The sequence below is a fragment of the Polypterus senegalus genome, chromosome 1 (assembly GCF_016835505.1).
Source record: "Polypterus senegalus isolate Bchr_013 chromosome 1, ASM1683550v1, whole genome shotgun sequence".
NCBI lineage: Eukaryota > Metazoa > Chordata > Cladistia > Polypteriformes > Polypteridae > Polypterus > Polypterus senegalus.
The window spans coordinates 56,467,633-56,485,809 of NC_053154.1; the positions used below are offsets into that span (position 1 = coordinate 56,467,633).

The window sequence follows — 18,177 nt, forward strand, 5'->3', positions numbered from 1 at the left end:
GTGGCAGTCCATCGCAGTGCAAACACATAGACACACCTCAACCACACACTAGGGTCAATTTAGTACCATCGATCCACCTAACCAGCATGTCTTTCAACTATGGGAGGAAATCAGAGCACCTGGAGGAAACCCACACAGACACAGGGAAACATGCAAGCTTCACGCAGGAAGAACTCAAGACACAAACCCTGATCTCCTTACAGAGAAGCAGCAGCGCTACCACTGCACCACTGTGCCGTCCGAAATTATAAAGATGAATTGAAAAAATGCTGAGGGTCAGAAGTTGTGGAATGGTCAATTTAACCGTAAAATTAAAATTCTAATAAAAGACAGACATTGCAATATTCAACATGCATCCCTGAAAGCTGATTGTGGTATAGCGGGTCCACGGCTTCCAAAAAAAGGGTCAGGTTTTTAAATCTGTATAGCCATGTCGTTCTCCATGGGGGCGATTGCACGACTGCGGGGAGTTAATGAGGTGATTGGAGCGACTCGCACCTGCACGTGTGGGTGCGGTCGTTCTTATTTGCCTCATTGGGTTCCTGTGGTGTGTAATTAAGACATGGTGCCCACGGAGGAAGAGGTGTATGTATATATAAACAGAGGTACACCAGAGGGGGATATACAGTAAATTGTGGGAGAGAAATGGAAGGAGGTAGAAAGATGTATGGAGGAGAAGGAGGTTAAAGGACGGCAATGGCAGTCTAGGCTGGATGATCTGGCAAAATGAAAAGAGAGAGACAGAACGAGTTGGGGCCCCGCTAAGGAGCATTTGGCCGATGCGCTCTGGGGCTAGTTCGCCCCACTGACAACTAGCGAGTGGGGTGAGCAGGAGAGGAATCATCTTGTTGGATCTGAGGAGCGACTACGGGTGTGCGAAAGATCACGGGAGGAGAGCCAACCTCGTCGGTCTGGCAGTGACGTCCATTTGGAGGCCAAGACGGAGGTTGACAGAAGGAGCTTGTGGCTGTTGGGTCTCCATGGCTGCCGGGGAGAGAGTGATGTAGGTGGGCCAGAGAATAACAAGGGAGTGAGAGACTGCAGTTTTAACTTCTACATTTTTAACCTCAGATTTTAACGGATTTATTTATTGTTGGTTTTTTTAACCCCACTGGACATTGTTTTATGGATTTATTTATGGAACTTGTTGCACTGCACTTTTTGCTTTTGATTGTTTTAAATAAAGTACTTTTTCACTTTTGGAATATATCCCCTGGCTTTGAGAGATTTATCCCCTTTTGTCAGCTCATCTCGGTGACATTATCGGCGGTGTTGGGTTCAGGGTTCCCAAACGGACAAGGAAAGCATGGAAGGAAACCCGCATCGTCACACTGATTATTCATTTAAATGAAAGTTGGCTGCCACTTGATGGAAAACATTTTGTAGACCTCATATAAAAGAGAAACAAAACGAAGCAAGTATGTCTCACAAATTAAAAGGAAATTTTTAAGTTGTATTATTTTATGTTCTTACCTTATGTTTTGATGTTTTCTATATTTTTACATTATTTTGGAATATGTTAATGACAACAGTAGATGTCATCATTTTGCTTTTAGACACTGTATCACACACCTCACTATGGGGCAAATGTGTATTTGACTTCATAATGGTCATTTTATTTCAGCATCAGCTGCAGGTTTAGAAAATGTTGGTAACTTTCTTAATACAAACAAATGAAAAGAAATTTCTGTACTAAGAAGCAAAATCAAACAAATAATCAGTTTTCCACCATGCATTAAAATAATTTTTCATGTGCAAAGAATTATGAAACAAATGTCTGTCTTAAAGTGCTATATTGTATATACTAATTAGCCAACAGGTTTCAGTATATTCATAAAAAGATACTTTCTCTAAACACACTTAGCTCATTACTGGGTTGCAGAGATCAGTCTTGTTTCACTGCAAAAAAAAAAAACAGAAGAATCCTGGACAGGATATTCAAGCAGGCATGTATACTTAAAATATACTATAAAATAACTGATTTTTGTAAACTCGCCTGGTGGCTCAGATTTTTCATACAAAAGAAAACTAAATAGGGTGGCACGGTGGCACAGTGGTAGCGCTGCTGCCTCGCAGTTAGGAGACCCGGGTTCGCTTCCCGGGTCCTCCCTGCGTGGAGTTTGCATGTTCTCCCCGTGTCTGCGTGGGTTTCTTCCGGGCGCTCCGGTTTCCTCCCAAAGTCCAAAGACATGCTGGTTAGGTGGATTGGCGATTCTAAATTGGCCCTAGTGTGTGCTTGGTGTGTGGGTGTGTTTGTGTGTGTCCTGTGGTGGGTTGGCACCCTGCCTAGGATTGGTTCCTGCCTTGTGCCCTGTGTTGGCTGGGATTGACTCCAGCAGACCCCCCGTGACCCTGTGTTCGGATTCAGCGGGTTGGAAAATGGATGGATGGAAGAAAACTAAATAGCCAAACAATACTGGTGAGAAAAAATTAAATTCCACATAAACAACTAATCAGTTGTAAAATCCTTTCACCAACCTGTGCCCTAGCAGAGACTAGTTTTTTATTAATAAAACACCTGGATTCAATATAAAATTGTCAAAAAAAACATAAAAACATCTGCTCTCTGGTTATCATCTTCCCTGTTACCAGTTTCTACAGCCACCCAGTCAAACGTTTGATATAAATCTGAATGCGAATCTGTGACATTATTTGAAAATTGAGCTGTACAAACACAAACTAATTTGAAAAACACGGAGCAAGTCACCTGGAAAGATGGTCCACAATTACTCATGAAAAGTGAGCAAAGTTTGTACATAATGAGCTCCATACTCCAACTTAGAGCTGGTATTGTGACAAAAAGTGCCTCTATGAAATATTTAAGTGTATGGATGGAAATATTATACAAACGGCGCAATTTCATTTTTGCCTTGTTAAGATTTTTTTTAGACTGAGTATGGGGCGGGGGGGCTGCGGCACTAGGGGACAAACAGGATAGGAATTTGAAAATGAGGACTTTTGAAAAGCAGTGTATTATTTTATGATGCATTTTTATATATAATAACTGGAATAAGGTGTGGAGTGAAAATCAATTAATGGTCCAAAACAAAAAAATCTCAGTTATACAAAAATATTTTTAAAAAGTTAGAAGAAAAAAACTGAATGCTATTTAATAATTTTGTTGCTATGTTTAGTTAGTCTATACAGACACCACAAATTACAAAGATATCACTAAAATGTTTGTTATATTCAGTAATTATTTAAGAGCTAAGCATCTATTTACCTCTTCTATTCTTGATCAATGATCACAGTTTATAGAATCTGGGAAAGCAGAGAAGAAGAACTTACTTTAAGTTCTATCAGCTCTCCAGTATACAAGCCCGAAGGCCTTAAGTGGGGTTTGTTGTCTGTTTCATTATTTATTTATATATATATAGTTTTTTTCTTTTGTTGTTTTTTTTTTTTAAACTCTCTCTCTCTGCGTTCTGTAATGTTTTAAAATCCTCTTGGGGACAAATAAAAAAAATACTTGCTTGTCTATCTGTCTAAATAACTAACACTCTCTCTATTGTGAGATATGACCGGCAATTCATCCCAACCAATACCCCCAGGCCACCAGATGGAGCCCTCCTTGCAGCATAGAGGTGCCCCGAATGCCAGCAGGGAATTATGGACAATGGAGTTATAATATACAGCCCTGCTGAATACCAAGGGGGCCACCAGGAGTCGCTGCAGGGAGGCCCAGGGATTTATATTTCCCGTATAGCATAGAAGTATTTCCAAGTCACAGGAACAGAAGAAATGATATACTTCCGGGCTGAGGAAAAAGAGAAGTTTTTACCCGACCCGGAAGTGTTGGATAATCACATGGGCTGAGGGCTCAGAAACACTTCCAGGTAGAGGACTATAAAGGACTGTGGGAGATTCCAGGCAGACGAGCTGAGTTGGGAGGCAGGGTGGCTAAGCGTCTGGGAGTGGAGGATTGGATTATTGCTTATTGTTATTGGAGTATTGTGGAGAGTAGAGTGCTTTGTGCACATTATTATTATAATAAATCAATTATTTGGACTTTTATCTGGTGTCTGACGTGGTGTCTGAGGGTTCAAGGGAGCGACAGTGCCCCTATCGTTCACACTATCTATTTGTATAGATACAGTGGGTACGGAAAGTATTCAGACCCCCTTCAATTTTTCACTCTTTGTTATATTGCAACCATTTGCTAAAATCATTTACATTATTTTTTTTCTCATTAATGTACACACAGCACCCCATATTGACAGACAAAAAAAAGAATTTTTGAAATTGTTGCAGATTTATTAAAAAAGAAAAACTGAAATATCACATGGTCCTAATTATTCAGGCCCTATGCTCAGTATTTAGTAGAAACACCCTTTTGAGTTAATACAGCCATGAGTCTTCTTGGGAAAGATGCAACAAGTTTTTCACACCTGGATTTGGGGATCCTCTGCCATTCCTCCTTGCAGATCCTCTCCAGTTCTGTCAGGTTGGATGGTAAACGTTGGTGGACAGCCATTTTTAGGTCTCTCTAGAGATGCTCAATTGGGTTTAAGTCAGGGCTCTGGCTGGACCATTCAAGAACAGTCGCAGAGTTGTTGTGAAACCCCTCCTTCGTTATTTTAGCTGTGTGGTTAGGGTCATTGTCTTGTTGGAAGGTAAACCTTCGGCCCAGTCTGAGGTCCTTAGCACTCTGGAGAAGGTTTTTGTCCAGGATATCCAGCATTCATCTTTCCCTCGATTGCAACCAGTCGTCCTGTCCCTGCAGCTGAAAAACACCCCCACAGCATGATGCTGCCACAGCCATGCTTCACTGTGGGGTCTGTATTGGACAAGTGATGAGCAGTGCCTGGTTGTCTCCACACATACCGCTTAGAATTAAGGCCAAAAAGTTCTATCTTGGTCTCATCAGACCAGAAAATCTTATTCCTCACCATCTCAAGAGTCCTTCAGGTGTTTTTTAGCAAACTCCATGTGGGCTGTCATGTGTCTTGCACTGAGGAGAGGCTTCCGACAGGCCACTCTGCCATAAAGCCTTGACTGGTGGAGGGCTGCAGTGATGGTTGACTTTCTACAACTTTCTCCCATCTCCTGACTGCATCTCTGGATCTCAGCCAAAGTAATCTTTCGGTTCTTCTTTACCTCTCTCACCAAGGCTCTTCTCCCCCGGTAGCTCAGCTTGGCCAGACGGCCAGCTCTAGGAAGGGTTCTGGTCATCCCAAATGTCTTCCATTTAAGGATTACGGAGGCCACTGTGCTCTTGGGAACCTTAAGTGCAGCAGAAATTTTTTTGTAACCTTGGCCAGATCTGTGCCTTGCCACAATTCTGTCTCTGAGCTCTTCAGGCAGTTCCTTTGACCTCATGATTCTCATTTGCTCTGATATGCATTGTGAGCTGTAAGGTCTTATATAGGCAAGGTGTGTAGCTTTCCTAATCAAGTCCAATCAGTATAATCAAACACAGCTGGACTCAAATGAAGGTGATCTCAAGGATGATCATAAGAAATGGAAAGCACCTGAGTTAAATATATGAGTGTCACAGCAAAGGGTCTGAATACTTAGGACCATGTGATATTTCAGTCTTTCTTTTTTAATAAATCTGCAACAATTTCAAAAATTATTTTTTTTGTCTGTCAATATGGGGTGCTGTGTGTACATTAATGAGGAAAAAAAATTATTTAAATGATTTTAGAAAATGGCTGCAATATAACAAAGAGTGAAAAATTGAAGGGGGTCTGAATACTTTCCGTACCCACTGCATATATTAGGTCAGGGAATTGAGTAAAAAAAAAAGTAATTAGTTGTATAACTGTATGAAATTAATAGTAATTAATCGTATCTAACATTAAATCTATACTAATAAAAGGCAAAGCCCTCACTCACTCACTCACTCACTCACTCATCACTAATTCTCCAACTTCCCGTGTAGGTAGAAGGCTGAAATTTGGCAGGCTTATTCCTTACAGCTTACTTACAAAAGTTGGGCAGTTTTCATTTGAAATTCTACGCGTAAGGGTCATAACTGGAACCTATTTTTCTACATATAATGTAATGGAGTTGAGTTGGAGATGGCCGTGGGGGAGTTTCGTGTGACATCATCACGCCTCCTACGTAAGTACGTAGAGAACAAGGAAGAACTCCAAAAAGCGATGAGCACAAAACGCCATTTCACAATTGATAAGGCAGAAAAACATTATGAAGCAAATGATGCATACAAGCATATTCATAAGTACAGCTACTGCGGAAACAAAGCACGGCGTGAACCGTAAGTTTATATTAAATTAAGTTCATAGACAGGCTGCCACTAGCGTTTGTAATTTAGTGCCTGCCCATATAAGGCCGTCCATCAGCGGCAATCCAATACAAACACTGCCGGTAAATATTCACGTGTGAAGGACTGTGCTTATGCAGAGGAAGATGAGATGGTCAGGGTGGTGTTTGGCACAGACACATTGAAACTGCGAGAGAAACTTTTAAGTGCGGGTCTTAGCTGACATTACGAGATGGCACCAGCACAGCTGGGAACCTTCGATGCAAGAACACCAAGCGGCTCCGTGAACTGGCGCGTGCACAGACAAAAGCAACAGTTCCAAAGAGTGCTGAACAAAACGAATTACACAATTGAGAAGGCAGCAAAAAATATGGCGTCTGATACATACAATCATATTCATAAGTGCAGCTACTGCGAAACAAAGCACACGGTGGAAAAAGTGAATGTCCGCTAAAGGAAGACAGTGTAAAAAAACCCGTGCATGCAGTTTGTCACATCTCAGATAAAGAGGAAGACGAGCTGTTTATTGATGCAGTAAGAAACTAATCGATGAATGAAACCTCTTATCTTTACAGCGATTGACAAACACGGAATGTAACTTGAACACAACACATCATACAAATACGACCTGATTGAAACAAATAATGATAATCAAATCCTTGATGACAGCAACATTCAATAACACTCACAAAACAATTACTGTATATTGACAATCATGTTACGTTATTTTTAAAATGTTCCCTTTTCTTTTTCATAACTTCTACTTCTCCACTGCGATACGCGGGTATATATATAAATGTATATATATACCCCGATTTACATTACATACTCTCGCATAGACAAGCCACACGCTGTGGCTAATTGTAGAGTCTTAAGCCTCTAATGCCGACATTGAGGTTCGATTCGAGAGGGATGCACTGAGTATGTAGCGCTACCGATTCATTTTACCTTCATCTCCTTGGTTTTGGGGCGTATGAAAAATATTAGGTTAACTCAGAATCATGTTACGTTATTTTTAAAATGTTTCCCTTTATTAGCACAAGCACAGCTGAGAAGCTTCATGCATGTACTCCATAGCGCGTTAAAAATAACGCATTTAATCACACTTTCAATTCCAAGCAAGCGGGAACTTTTGTCAATGCATGATTTCCTGGTACATCCATTACACTGATGCACACATCACAGCTACAAAAATGTTAGAGTCGGAATAAAGCGCGTTCCTACGACTGATCATTTCGACTACCGAGCGAAGCCTTGATAAAAGCATGGTTTTGTGCACACTGAAAAGCAAGCAAAATTAGATGCATTACAGAAAGCGGACTTTGTGGCTCTTACTGGGGATCATTGGACTTCCGTGACCGTTAGTAATTCTAATTACATCTAATTACAAAATGTTCAATGATCACACTGTTTTAGCCTAATGTACAAAATAATTTTGGCTAATGTTACTCAGAGTTTAAAGATTAAGTTGGTCAAATTACCTTTTATGTTTCTGACTTATTTTTTAAGAAGAAAAACTGCACTTTATGTTGAAATTTTGGTTATTATTATTTAAAGACAATACTATTCTGAAAATGTACTTAAAGTACTTAAACTACCACTTTATTTTAAGTCTGCCCAATTTTAACCAGGGATGATATTTTTGTTTCTGTTTTGAATTCAAATGCAGTTTAAAGGCTTTTTTTCAGAAATTAAAACAGCTTCAGTTTACAATATTCATGTCCATGTCTATTATTTGATTCTGTCACCCACTAAAACCTTTTAAATTAAAAAAAAATTTGCGATTTGGGGCAAATTTACGTGTCGATTACATACGATTAATCAAGATTAATTCTTACACAGCCTCTAATTAATTGGATTAATTTTTTAATGAGTCCCACCTAATATATATATATATGTGGATATATATATGTAGATTTGTATATATATGTGTATATACAGTATATATGTAGATATGTATATGTGTATATACAGTATGTATATATGTGTGTGTGTATATATACAGTATGTGTATATATGTATATATATATAACTGTGTGTATATATATATATATATATATACATATATATTTATATATATATGTTTATATATGTGTCTGTGTGTGTATATATATATATATATATATATATATATATATATATATACCAGCAACACTCATGACAATGACAAAACAATTACATTGTCAATCATGTTACGTTATTATTAAAATGTTTCCTTTTCTTTTTACTTCTCGCTGCCAATCGCAGGTATTTTGCTATATATATATATATATATATATATATATATATATATATATATATATATATATATATATATAGATATATATAAATATATATATATATAAATAGATAGATATGACAACAACACCCATATCAATGACAAAACAATTACATTAACAATCATCTTACGTTATTTTTAAAATGTTTGCTTTTCTTTTTCATAACTTCTTTAACACACTACTTCTCCGCTGCGAAGCGCGGGTATTCTGCTAGTAAATATATAAATCATGAAGTAAGCATACACTGAATCACAAAATAAACACAGTATCAACACACAGGAATTTAAAAAAATAGCATAGTTTAAACTTAAACACTGACCTGAAACCTGGGGCCTCAAGCATAACGCCGTGTGTAGAATTCACACTATAACATGGTGTAAGCACAAAAGCGGAAATGTGCTTACGTACAAAAAAATCCAGATGCATAAATCTGTGTGTTCGTCCACTTCCACGTTCTTCCGCTACATAAATCCCGATCAGCGTAAAAAGTAACACACGTGCAGGCGCCTGGTGTCCCGCCCCGTCTCCTCCCAGAATTACGCCTCTTTGAATATGCAAATCAATATAAATAGCCCTTAAGCTCAGCGTTCTGTGAAAAGGCAATGGCAAAAGCACGGGAGGAAATAGAAGAAGTTCAGCAAATACCGAGTGGAGGCAAGGAAAAACCTATTATTTGTTGGTTTAAACAGTGGTATAAACAACAAAAGGAAGTTGATCGAGTGACACAGAGTGTCGGAGAAACTCGAAAGCTCAAGTTCACAAAGTCGCACAGTGCCTGAAATAGAAAAGAAGTTGTCAGGTATCAAAGTCAGCGTGAAAAGGCGAGTCGTGGCCCACCGTCTGAGTGTCATATGAAAGCTTATTATGGTACAAAGAAAAAAAAATAGGCACACAGGGGAAAAAAGCACGAAATGTCAACTTTAATCTTGAAATTTCCACTTTAATCACATAGTTTATTTTGTCATTAAAGTAAAACATCATAAACTTCATCTTAAAATCGTTTAATTTACTAGTTTCTCAAATCCCATCATAACTAAAGTAGCACACTAAATGCTTTGTTTTGCACTTGATCTTCTATGTGCTCTGTGTGTGTGAATCAGTACTTGCTTCCGGGCTTTCCCTTCCAGAATCCATTACATTCGTGATATTACAGCTCTCTGAATAATTAAAATACTGAGATATACATTTTGTATCATTTACATGATGATAGGAGTTAAAGCATGTTATTAAACATGGGAACATGGTGGCGCAGTAATTGTGCACGACCTTCGATGAAATAATTTATTACAGCAGTACTGTCTCTTTCAAATGTACTAAGCCCCAATTCCTGTCCTTACTTTTCTTTCTCCAAATACCCATTTGCCACAAATTCAGCTCTGTAATAGAGGTTAAGCTATCTGTAAGCTTAGAACGCTGATTCTTCAAAACTTTTAAGGAACACTGAAATATCTTCGTAGTACATGTTTAATTATTCAATCCTTCCAGTGTCACGCCAGTCCCAGCAAGCATACAGCATGAGGCAGGAACAATCCGTGAAATAGCACAGCGACACCGTGTCTTCCGTACCGTGTTTAATTATTAACAATATAGATTATTTAAATAAAGTTTTATCTGTATAATATAACAAACATATTTTGCTGCATTTCATCTTAAAAATGATATCGTCAATATATGTAAATACGCGCTTTATAAAGTGGCTCAGGTTGTGCAATATTATAACTGTTGTGCAAGTTTACAGTGGGGTGATTGTACTTATAAGTACAACCAGTTCTACAAGGAGCACTTGATGAATTGATTTAGTGCATTTATAGTTCTATGGATGAAACTGTTTCTGAACTGTGAGGTCCGTACAGGAAAGGTTTTGAAGCGTTTGCCGTGTGAGAGCAGTTCAAATAGGCAGCATGGCTGAGGCAGCGTGTGCTTGATGCTGTACACCGATGATTCTCTTTCCAATCAGCTGCTCCGAGTGGTGCAGTGACAGTAATATGGAAAAAGTTGATTCGCTGTGGCAACCCCTAACGGGAGCAGCTGAAAGAAGAAAAAGAAGGTAGTGTGAGAGTAACAATGCTAAAGCAGCTATGGTATTTAGAATTGTTTGGCCATTATGTGGACCATTATATTGTTACAGGTGTGGATGCTAGGGGTCGCTGTTGCCTCGTTGAAACATCAGACAGACGTCCCAGACACACGTGTAAAAACACCAAGAAGATTTTATTAATAATTCTTCAATAAAGTGCCCAAAGCTCCGGCTTCTCCACAGTTCTTCCACTCAATACATTAAACAATAATCAATTACAATAATCCACAATCCTCCACTCCCAGCAGCTCCGTTCTCTACCACCCAACTTCGGCCCGTTCTGCTGGGGTTTCTAATAGTTCTTTTATACTCCGTGACCCGGAAGTATTTCTTCTCCGGGTCACCATCACATTTTCCTTTATCAAGCGTCCCGGAAGTACTGCGGGCTTCCGTACTTGTGACCCCGAAGCACTTCCGGGTTGACGTCCTCATAATATACCCCTGGTTCTTGGTGAGCTCCCCCTGGCGGCACCCAACAGGACTGAGGATACGGACTCCAAGTCCATTGCTGCCCTGCTGGAATCCAAGGAGCCATTTCCATCCAGGGGAGCTGCCATCTAATGTCCCGGGGGATGTAGTGTCCTGAAAAGGTTGTTTTCTTCTTTGGAGAGACGTTCCAACCGGACTGAAATGCCGCACAGGTTAATTACAATCAGATGCATTAAACTCATAAACAATATTCTGTTAGTTTCAGTGTATATGATAAAGCCGCGTCAGGGATGTGGATCTAAAAAAGAATAGTCGTATTTATTTCAAAACAAAATATAGTTTTAACAAAATTAATTAATTCACATAATATTGTAGCAACCAGCATAATAAGCAAATACAACTCAGAGGTACTGGAGTTTTCTATGTTTTACTTGGATTCTTTGTTCCATTTCAAACAGCTTTCTGTCTTATACGCTATTATCTGGGTTACAGCACACCTCCAAAACAATAAAAAAAAACTTTCTCTACCAATCAGTTTCTCCAGTCACTTACATTATTTTTTCTGTATAATGCAAGCACTTCTGCTTATTGCCTCTGGACTCCTTACTCCACAGGTGTCGAACTCTGGTCCTGGAGAGCCGCAGTGGTGGCAGGTTTTCATTCTAACTTCTTCATTAGTGACCAGGTTTTGCTGCTAATGAACTTCTTTTGCCTTAGTTTTAATTAACTTGACTCAGGCCCCATAGTTGTCTCTTTTTCCTTAATTAGCAGCCAAACAACAACGAGACACAAAACAAGCTGCCACATGACCAGCTCACCTGTGTCAATCACACAATATCTGAAAGTAAAGAAAGGTGATGGCCTTGGTAAGGCTGATCTCTCAGGGCACAAAAACATTTTGACGGTGTTCTTAGAAAAAACAGAAAACTCAACAGTTTTGGAAATGTCTGCTGTGGCAGAATGAGAGCACTAACAAGCTATGGAATTAAATAACAGGTTTACTTAACAGCAAGAAGCAGCTTCTCAATAAGAGATTGGTTGGAGTGAAATTGGTTGGAGTTTGAAATCCCAGTTTAGCTGGTCATCTGTCAGCTCGTTTCACATCTCATTTCTGTATGGCTGTCATTTAATGAAGAAAGGAATACATTCAGAGGACTGAATCCTTAAAAGCAAGGCTATTTAAATGAAGGGAAAAGAAGTTAATTAGGAGTGAAAACTGGTCACTCATTAGGAAAAGGATAGAATGAAAACCTGCAATCCAGAGTTCGACACCCATGCCTTACAGTCACTCATCTCCTTACAGGCGTGTCCAACCCTTACAAAACAGAAGCCCTTCACCCATTCCCATCACTTACAGCACTCACTCCAACCATTACGCTCCAGTATAGCGCCTCACAAGCTGCGTACACAAGCTGCGTATACATCACAATATATTAACAAAACATAATATAACAGAATTTTTAAAAAAATGTCAAGACAGAAGAACACTAACATTAATACAGAATAACATTACCGTCAGTAGTTTCCACTTTCAAAACATTTTTCAATTTCGTCGGCATCATGCTTCATATCGTACACCGGTCTTCCTACTCCGTAAATTGAAGCAATACTTGAAAAACTTTTGCCACTTTGTAAATGTTTAATAATTTCCTTTTTTGTGACAATTCCAACACCACACACACACTTTTATCAGCTATAACAATGTATAGTAGATTATTTTAACAAAAGAGAAAAGTTACGAAATGCTATTAAAACTGAAGGTATGTAACTGACACTGTAGTATTGGGGATAAGCATAAAGGAAAGTTGTTTCAATGTGCAAAGCTCGCCAGCATACTGCATGGCAGTAATAGTATAGTAATAAGTAGGAGATGGCATGTACATTTTTTTTTTTCCCGGCCCAGAAAAATACTAGTGATGTTAAAATTCAGGGACATTTCATGAACATTTTACATAAAGAATAAGACACATTTAAACATTTACAGATAATTCTGAACTTATTGACAATTACAGTGAGTAAAAATTGGCATATGTAATTTTTCAGTTTTTTTTTCTGTGTCATATTCTGCTAAGAATTGGAAGGTTATGGGGAATACACTGTGCCTCTATAAAGTCAGCTAGCATGACAGGACGGCCTCAACAATTTATTCTATGTTTTATGTTTATGTAGATGATCGATGCTTAAATACTGGGAGGTGTGATACACTCATTTGCCTGTTTGCTATTAGAATGTCTTTTTTTTCCCATTGTTGCTCTTTTGTTGACTATACAGCAGTTTGTGACAAAATGCTGAATGTTTTTCAGCCCCATGGCCTCATTTAAACTTGTTAAAAAAAAAAAAAAGAATAAAGTAAAAAGGAATGTAAACAGTTGTCTAGGATGATGTTTATTACACCACATAAGGTCATGCAACACAGATTTCTTAGTTTACATGTGTGTGTGCCAAGCTCCCATTACAACAAACTCCAGCAAGTAAGTGAACCATGTAAGTGTATTTCACTCACCATATTACATCCTGAATCCAAGAAAGATGACACTTTTTGCTCTCTGTCTGATTATAATCTCACTGGGCACATCATCAGACCATGCAAAATGATGAGGATGGGCAAGAAGTGGTTTCATAACCATTTACCTATGTCTGTGAGAGAGAGCTTTGTTATCAATCTTGATTTTGCATATTTCATTTATAGGATGGACCAGCAATTTTAGAAGGAATCTTATGTTTTCTCTGTAAACTGCATTGTTATTGTGGGGAGTTGAAAGAGGCTGAGTCTTAGGTGCTAACCACTTTTTAAATTTCCTAAAAGGTTTTCATCATCAAATCAGCTCAATGTTTAAACAGATTTAATTCCAGTCCCTAAAGAATGCTATCAAAAATTGGCACAATACGTGTGAACTTTAGCATCTCTTGACAACTTACATTCATTTAACAAATACCAATCAGCTATCCATGGTTATTCACTCTTAGTAAGGAGTAAATAGTGCAGAGTCTTATCAAATACACCATCTACCAATTATCTAACCCACTGGATCCCAAACATGGGATCCCTGGTAACTATGGGGTAACCATGGTAACCATTGAGTTTTTTGACTCAATCAACTTTTTTTTTTCTAATTGGACTTCTAGCCTAATGAGGTGATTAGTTACTTCCCTGTTTCTGAGATGTAGGGTCAATGTAGAAATTACAGAACTAAATCTGGTATTTTTTTAATTAAAAATGTACTATAGTTATATTGGGTAATGTATCTTTTTTTATTTTTAACAATACTTTCATCCTGATTTTCAATCTACTTTTCCATGGATTGTGGTTATTTAATCCACTTTTTACTGATTAGTGGGTCTAACCCTGAAGCCTTATAGTCTTTCATCATTCAGTGTTGTTTGGCCTTGGTGTCTGCTCTTCTTGTTTTAATTGTTATTATTAAGATACAATAAAGGGAGTAAACTACACAGGAAAGGGAAAAATACTAGGAAAAGAACAAAAGAGAGTTGAACATTTAAAGCCAATAGCAAAACTAAAAATATTTCTAAATGTCTTATAAATGTAAAACTTAAAATGCAAAATACTAGAAAACAGAATACAGTATACTAGAAAAGAAAAATACCAGCTAATGAGATCAATTAGTATCAATTATTATTACTGACTGTGAATCTGGTCGGAACAAAAACCTGTAGCCAAAGTGGGTTCCCAGGACCAAGTTGGATGACCGCTGATCTAACCCTTAAATCCCATTAATGAGTCAACTAAAAATGAGGATAGAAATGTACATCTAACAATCAAAATATGGCCAGAAAAGTATCTAAGTACCTAAGTATTCTCCCTTGCAAAAAAGGATCAGAGAAGAAAGACCAATCAGACTACTGTGAACTCAAATTTACTTAATGCAATGATGAAGACACAAATTAGCAAGTAAAAACAGGAATGAACGAGTCAATGAAACCATGCAAATTTAGTCAGCTGGAAATTAGACATTTACAAAAATATGTCATTAGCCCCATACATGATCTTAACTAGGAGTCATCAGTGATTCCCTTTGAAAAATATAAACAGCCAGACTGCTATTAGCCACTTCTTGCTATCACATTTTACATTGCCATTCTACAAGTTGCTTTAACACCCTCTTTGTTGCTATCTTAATAATACATGCTTAAAGGCATAATTTGTATGCTTTGTTTAACATTATTATTGCAATGTAACCAAGAATGGACTAGCCCTTGAGCCTATCCATAACCAATCCCCTTTTAGGCTTCAGCTTTTTTACCATGTTACCATCCACATTGCCAAAATGAAATAAAGTCAAGCTAATCACTCAAAACTAATACAGAGTTTATGACAAAGAGGGAAAAAAATGAAATTACACAAAAACAGCATTATGTGCTTTATGATGGACAACTTAAGACACACTTCATAAGCCCCTCATTGAACCATCTTAACCCTGCTCTGGCTGGCAAAACTTGAAAAGTCAAAAACCAATCCAACCGTAAAGAACAATTCAATGTTACTGTATTCCAACATGCAAAATCACACTGACACAAATTCTGCGTTTGTCAGTGCTGTGTTAATAGTTTCCATGGGTTAATGAAATCTATGGATGAATGGGTGGATTCCAGAGCCAAGCAACATGCAAAACAAGTAATATCAGCTCACAAATTTTGTAGCAGAAAAAATTCTAAATCATTCCATCCAAAGACATGCAGGTTAGGTGCACTGGCGATTCTAAATTGTTCCTAATGTATGTGTGTGTGTGTGCACCCTGCAGTGGGCTGGTGCTCTGCCCGGGTTTGTTTCCTGCCTTGCACCCTGTGTTGGCTGGGATTGGCTCCAGCAGACCCCCGTGACCCTGTAGTTGGGATGTAGTGGGTTGGATAATGGATGGATGGATAGTAATGATTTTTCCACAAATAATCTATTTTTTGCTTTTGTTTTTAAATATCATCTATAAATAGCCTGGGTGGCCAGGAGGCAGCATAACTTGTGTTCAGCTAAAAACACTGGGAAAGGCAAAGAAGTTTGAAATTTTCATGCACCAAAATAAACATGTATATTTTTCAGGAAATTCAATACTTTTATTAGGCTGACCTTACAGCAATGTGCTGCGATACACTGAAAAAATAAAGGCTAGCTATAAAGTCTGAAGTAGTACTTACTACAACTCTTGAATAGCGTTGTGGAATACTACTAGCAAGAATCCCTCAGAAATTGTCAGAAAGGAGAATGCAGCTTTACTAGCTACCTTTTACCATCTATCTTTTTTTTGAGGAATACTTTTTTTTTTTTTTTAAACATTTGCAGCACACTAGGGCATTTTATCATACTCAGGGATTTCTTAGTAAAACAAGTAGCATTTTAATGAACAGATAAATTAGCTATTCAAAAACTGATCATGTGCCTAAAAGGGTTAACTACAGCATGTCACAATATAACTAATGACCACGATATAGGACGCAACTAAAAGTAGTGACAGTACTGATCTGTATTTCTGTTATCAGCACACCACAGTCTTCACCAACTAAATAACACTCTCATGTGTAATAAAAGCAAGGTATATTAAATCAAATCCTGTCAGTGATACTCTGCTCGCAGAGATAGTGAACCCATGAGGCCTTTCATAGTTTAATAATGCTACAAAGCCTTAATAATGCTCACCCTGCCCCACTTACCTTGCCCTTGAAGACATCTGGGTTGAGGAACATGAAATCCCTGTAGCTCTCTGTACGAACTTTGTCCTGATATTTTTAAAATGTTGAAGAAAAAAAAAAGTGTTACTTTGTTGTCTGCCAAACTTAAAAAATAAAACAGAATTATAATACTAGAAGAACTATAATAAATACCAAATAAAAAGCAAGCAAATAAAGTACATTTCATCAGAAATGCCTCAAAGTCATTTTCAGGTGTAGTTGTATGATTAATAATGATTAATTTCTAAAATCTGTATTAAGGTTGACTTATCCTATATTGCAATATATGCAATGTTTTAATGTATAATGTTTTCAATCTACTAACAGAATTCCAAATGCAGTTCACTAACATAATTGACAGAAATGTAATTTTATCATGACTTTATCCTTTTCCTTGAAATCCTCAAAGACGAACTACATAACACTGCATAAGTACTTCTGTTACCATTTGATGCAAACGATAAAAGCAAATAATACTTCATATCTTACTTTAAAACACATAATAAGTAATAAATTGTTATTTCAAACATATGCCATGTATACAACCTTTTGAAGGAAATTAAGTTCCTACATTCAAAATACTAATACTGTGGCAGGCACTACAAACAGTCAATTAACATATGTCAAAACAGAAATATATAAATAATCATATGGTCCAATCATACTTACATTTTATGAACCTGCTTCTTTGTGATTATAACAATTTATTCTGTTTTCATGTGTGACAATAATCCCTCAGTAACTACACAAGACTATTAAGGAGGTACTTGGTAATTTGGTGGCAGTAGACAAAGAACTGCTTCTAAGATTGAAAAAATTGAAATCACATAAATAGCCTGAATTACTAGTATTCACATGCCTTCTGTTCAGGATGTATGTAACATGTGCTGCCTTAGAAAGTCAAACCATATTATTAAAAACATCAGCCATCCCATTCAGTACAGTTACTTTTCTCATTACTCCATTGTGACAAACAGTTTGTGTATATAGACACAATTTTCTGCTTGACAAAAGATGTGTACATATATTTATCCATTCAGTATTTTTAATATGAACTCTTACACTGTAACAATACATTTCCAAAGTTAAAATAAACCATTTTCTGTATATATTTAGCTGAAGATAAAAAGCTCAAATGTTAGTGTTTGCATATGTATTTAAACCACTATGCTTTGGAGACTCCAGGTTTACACAACTTAAAATTAATCACAAACAACACAAAGGTGGCAGTCATTTGACCATAATAAGGTACTATTTTTGAGTTCTTTATATCTATCTGAACATAAAAAGCACCCTTTGTAAGGGCCATAGTCTTTATTGGGCCATCAGTGCAAAAATAAACATAAAGGAGAATTCTGCTGATGTGAGAAAAAAAGTCATTGAAAGCACTAATGGATCAATCATCAGAAAGTGGAAGGTTCATTACAGCATGCAGACTCTTACTAGAACAGGCTGTCCCTCAAAACTAAACATCATAGCAAGATGTC

At 37.5% G+C, this 18,177-nt stretch overlaps 1 protein-coding gene across 3 annotated transcripts in view; it reads right to left on the reverse strand.

Annotated features, from left to right (window-relative positions):
- Window positions 1-18,177, reverse strand: part of prmt3 (protein arginine methyltransferase 3) — a 347,047-nt gene that overhangs the window by 251,173 nt on the left and 77,697 nt on the right. For all 3 annotated transcript variants that reach the window (XM_039749264.1, XM_039749273.1, XM_039749282.1), the window contains exon 8: window positions 16,673-16,738. In XM_039749264.1, the coding sequence (XP_039605198.1) occupies window positions 16,673-16,738 (66 nt within the window). The remainder of the gene's footprint in view (window positions 1-16,672; window positions 16,739-18,177) is intronic.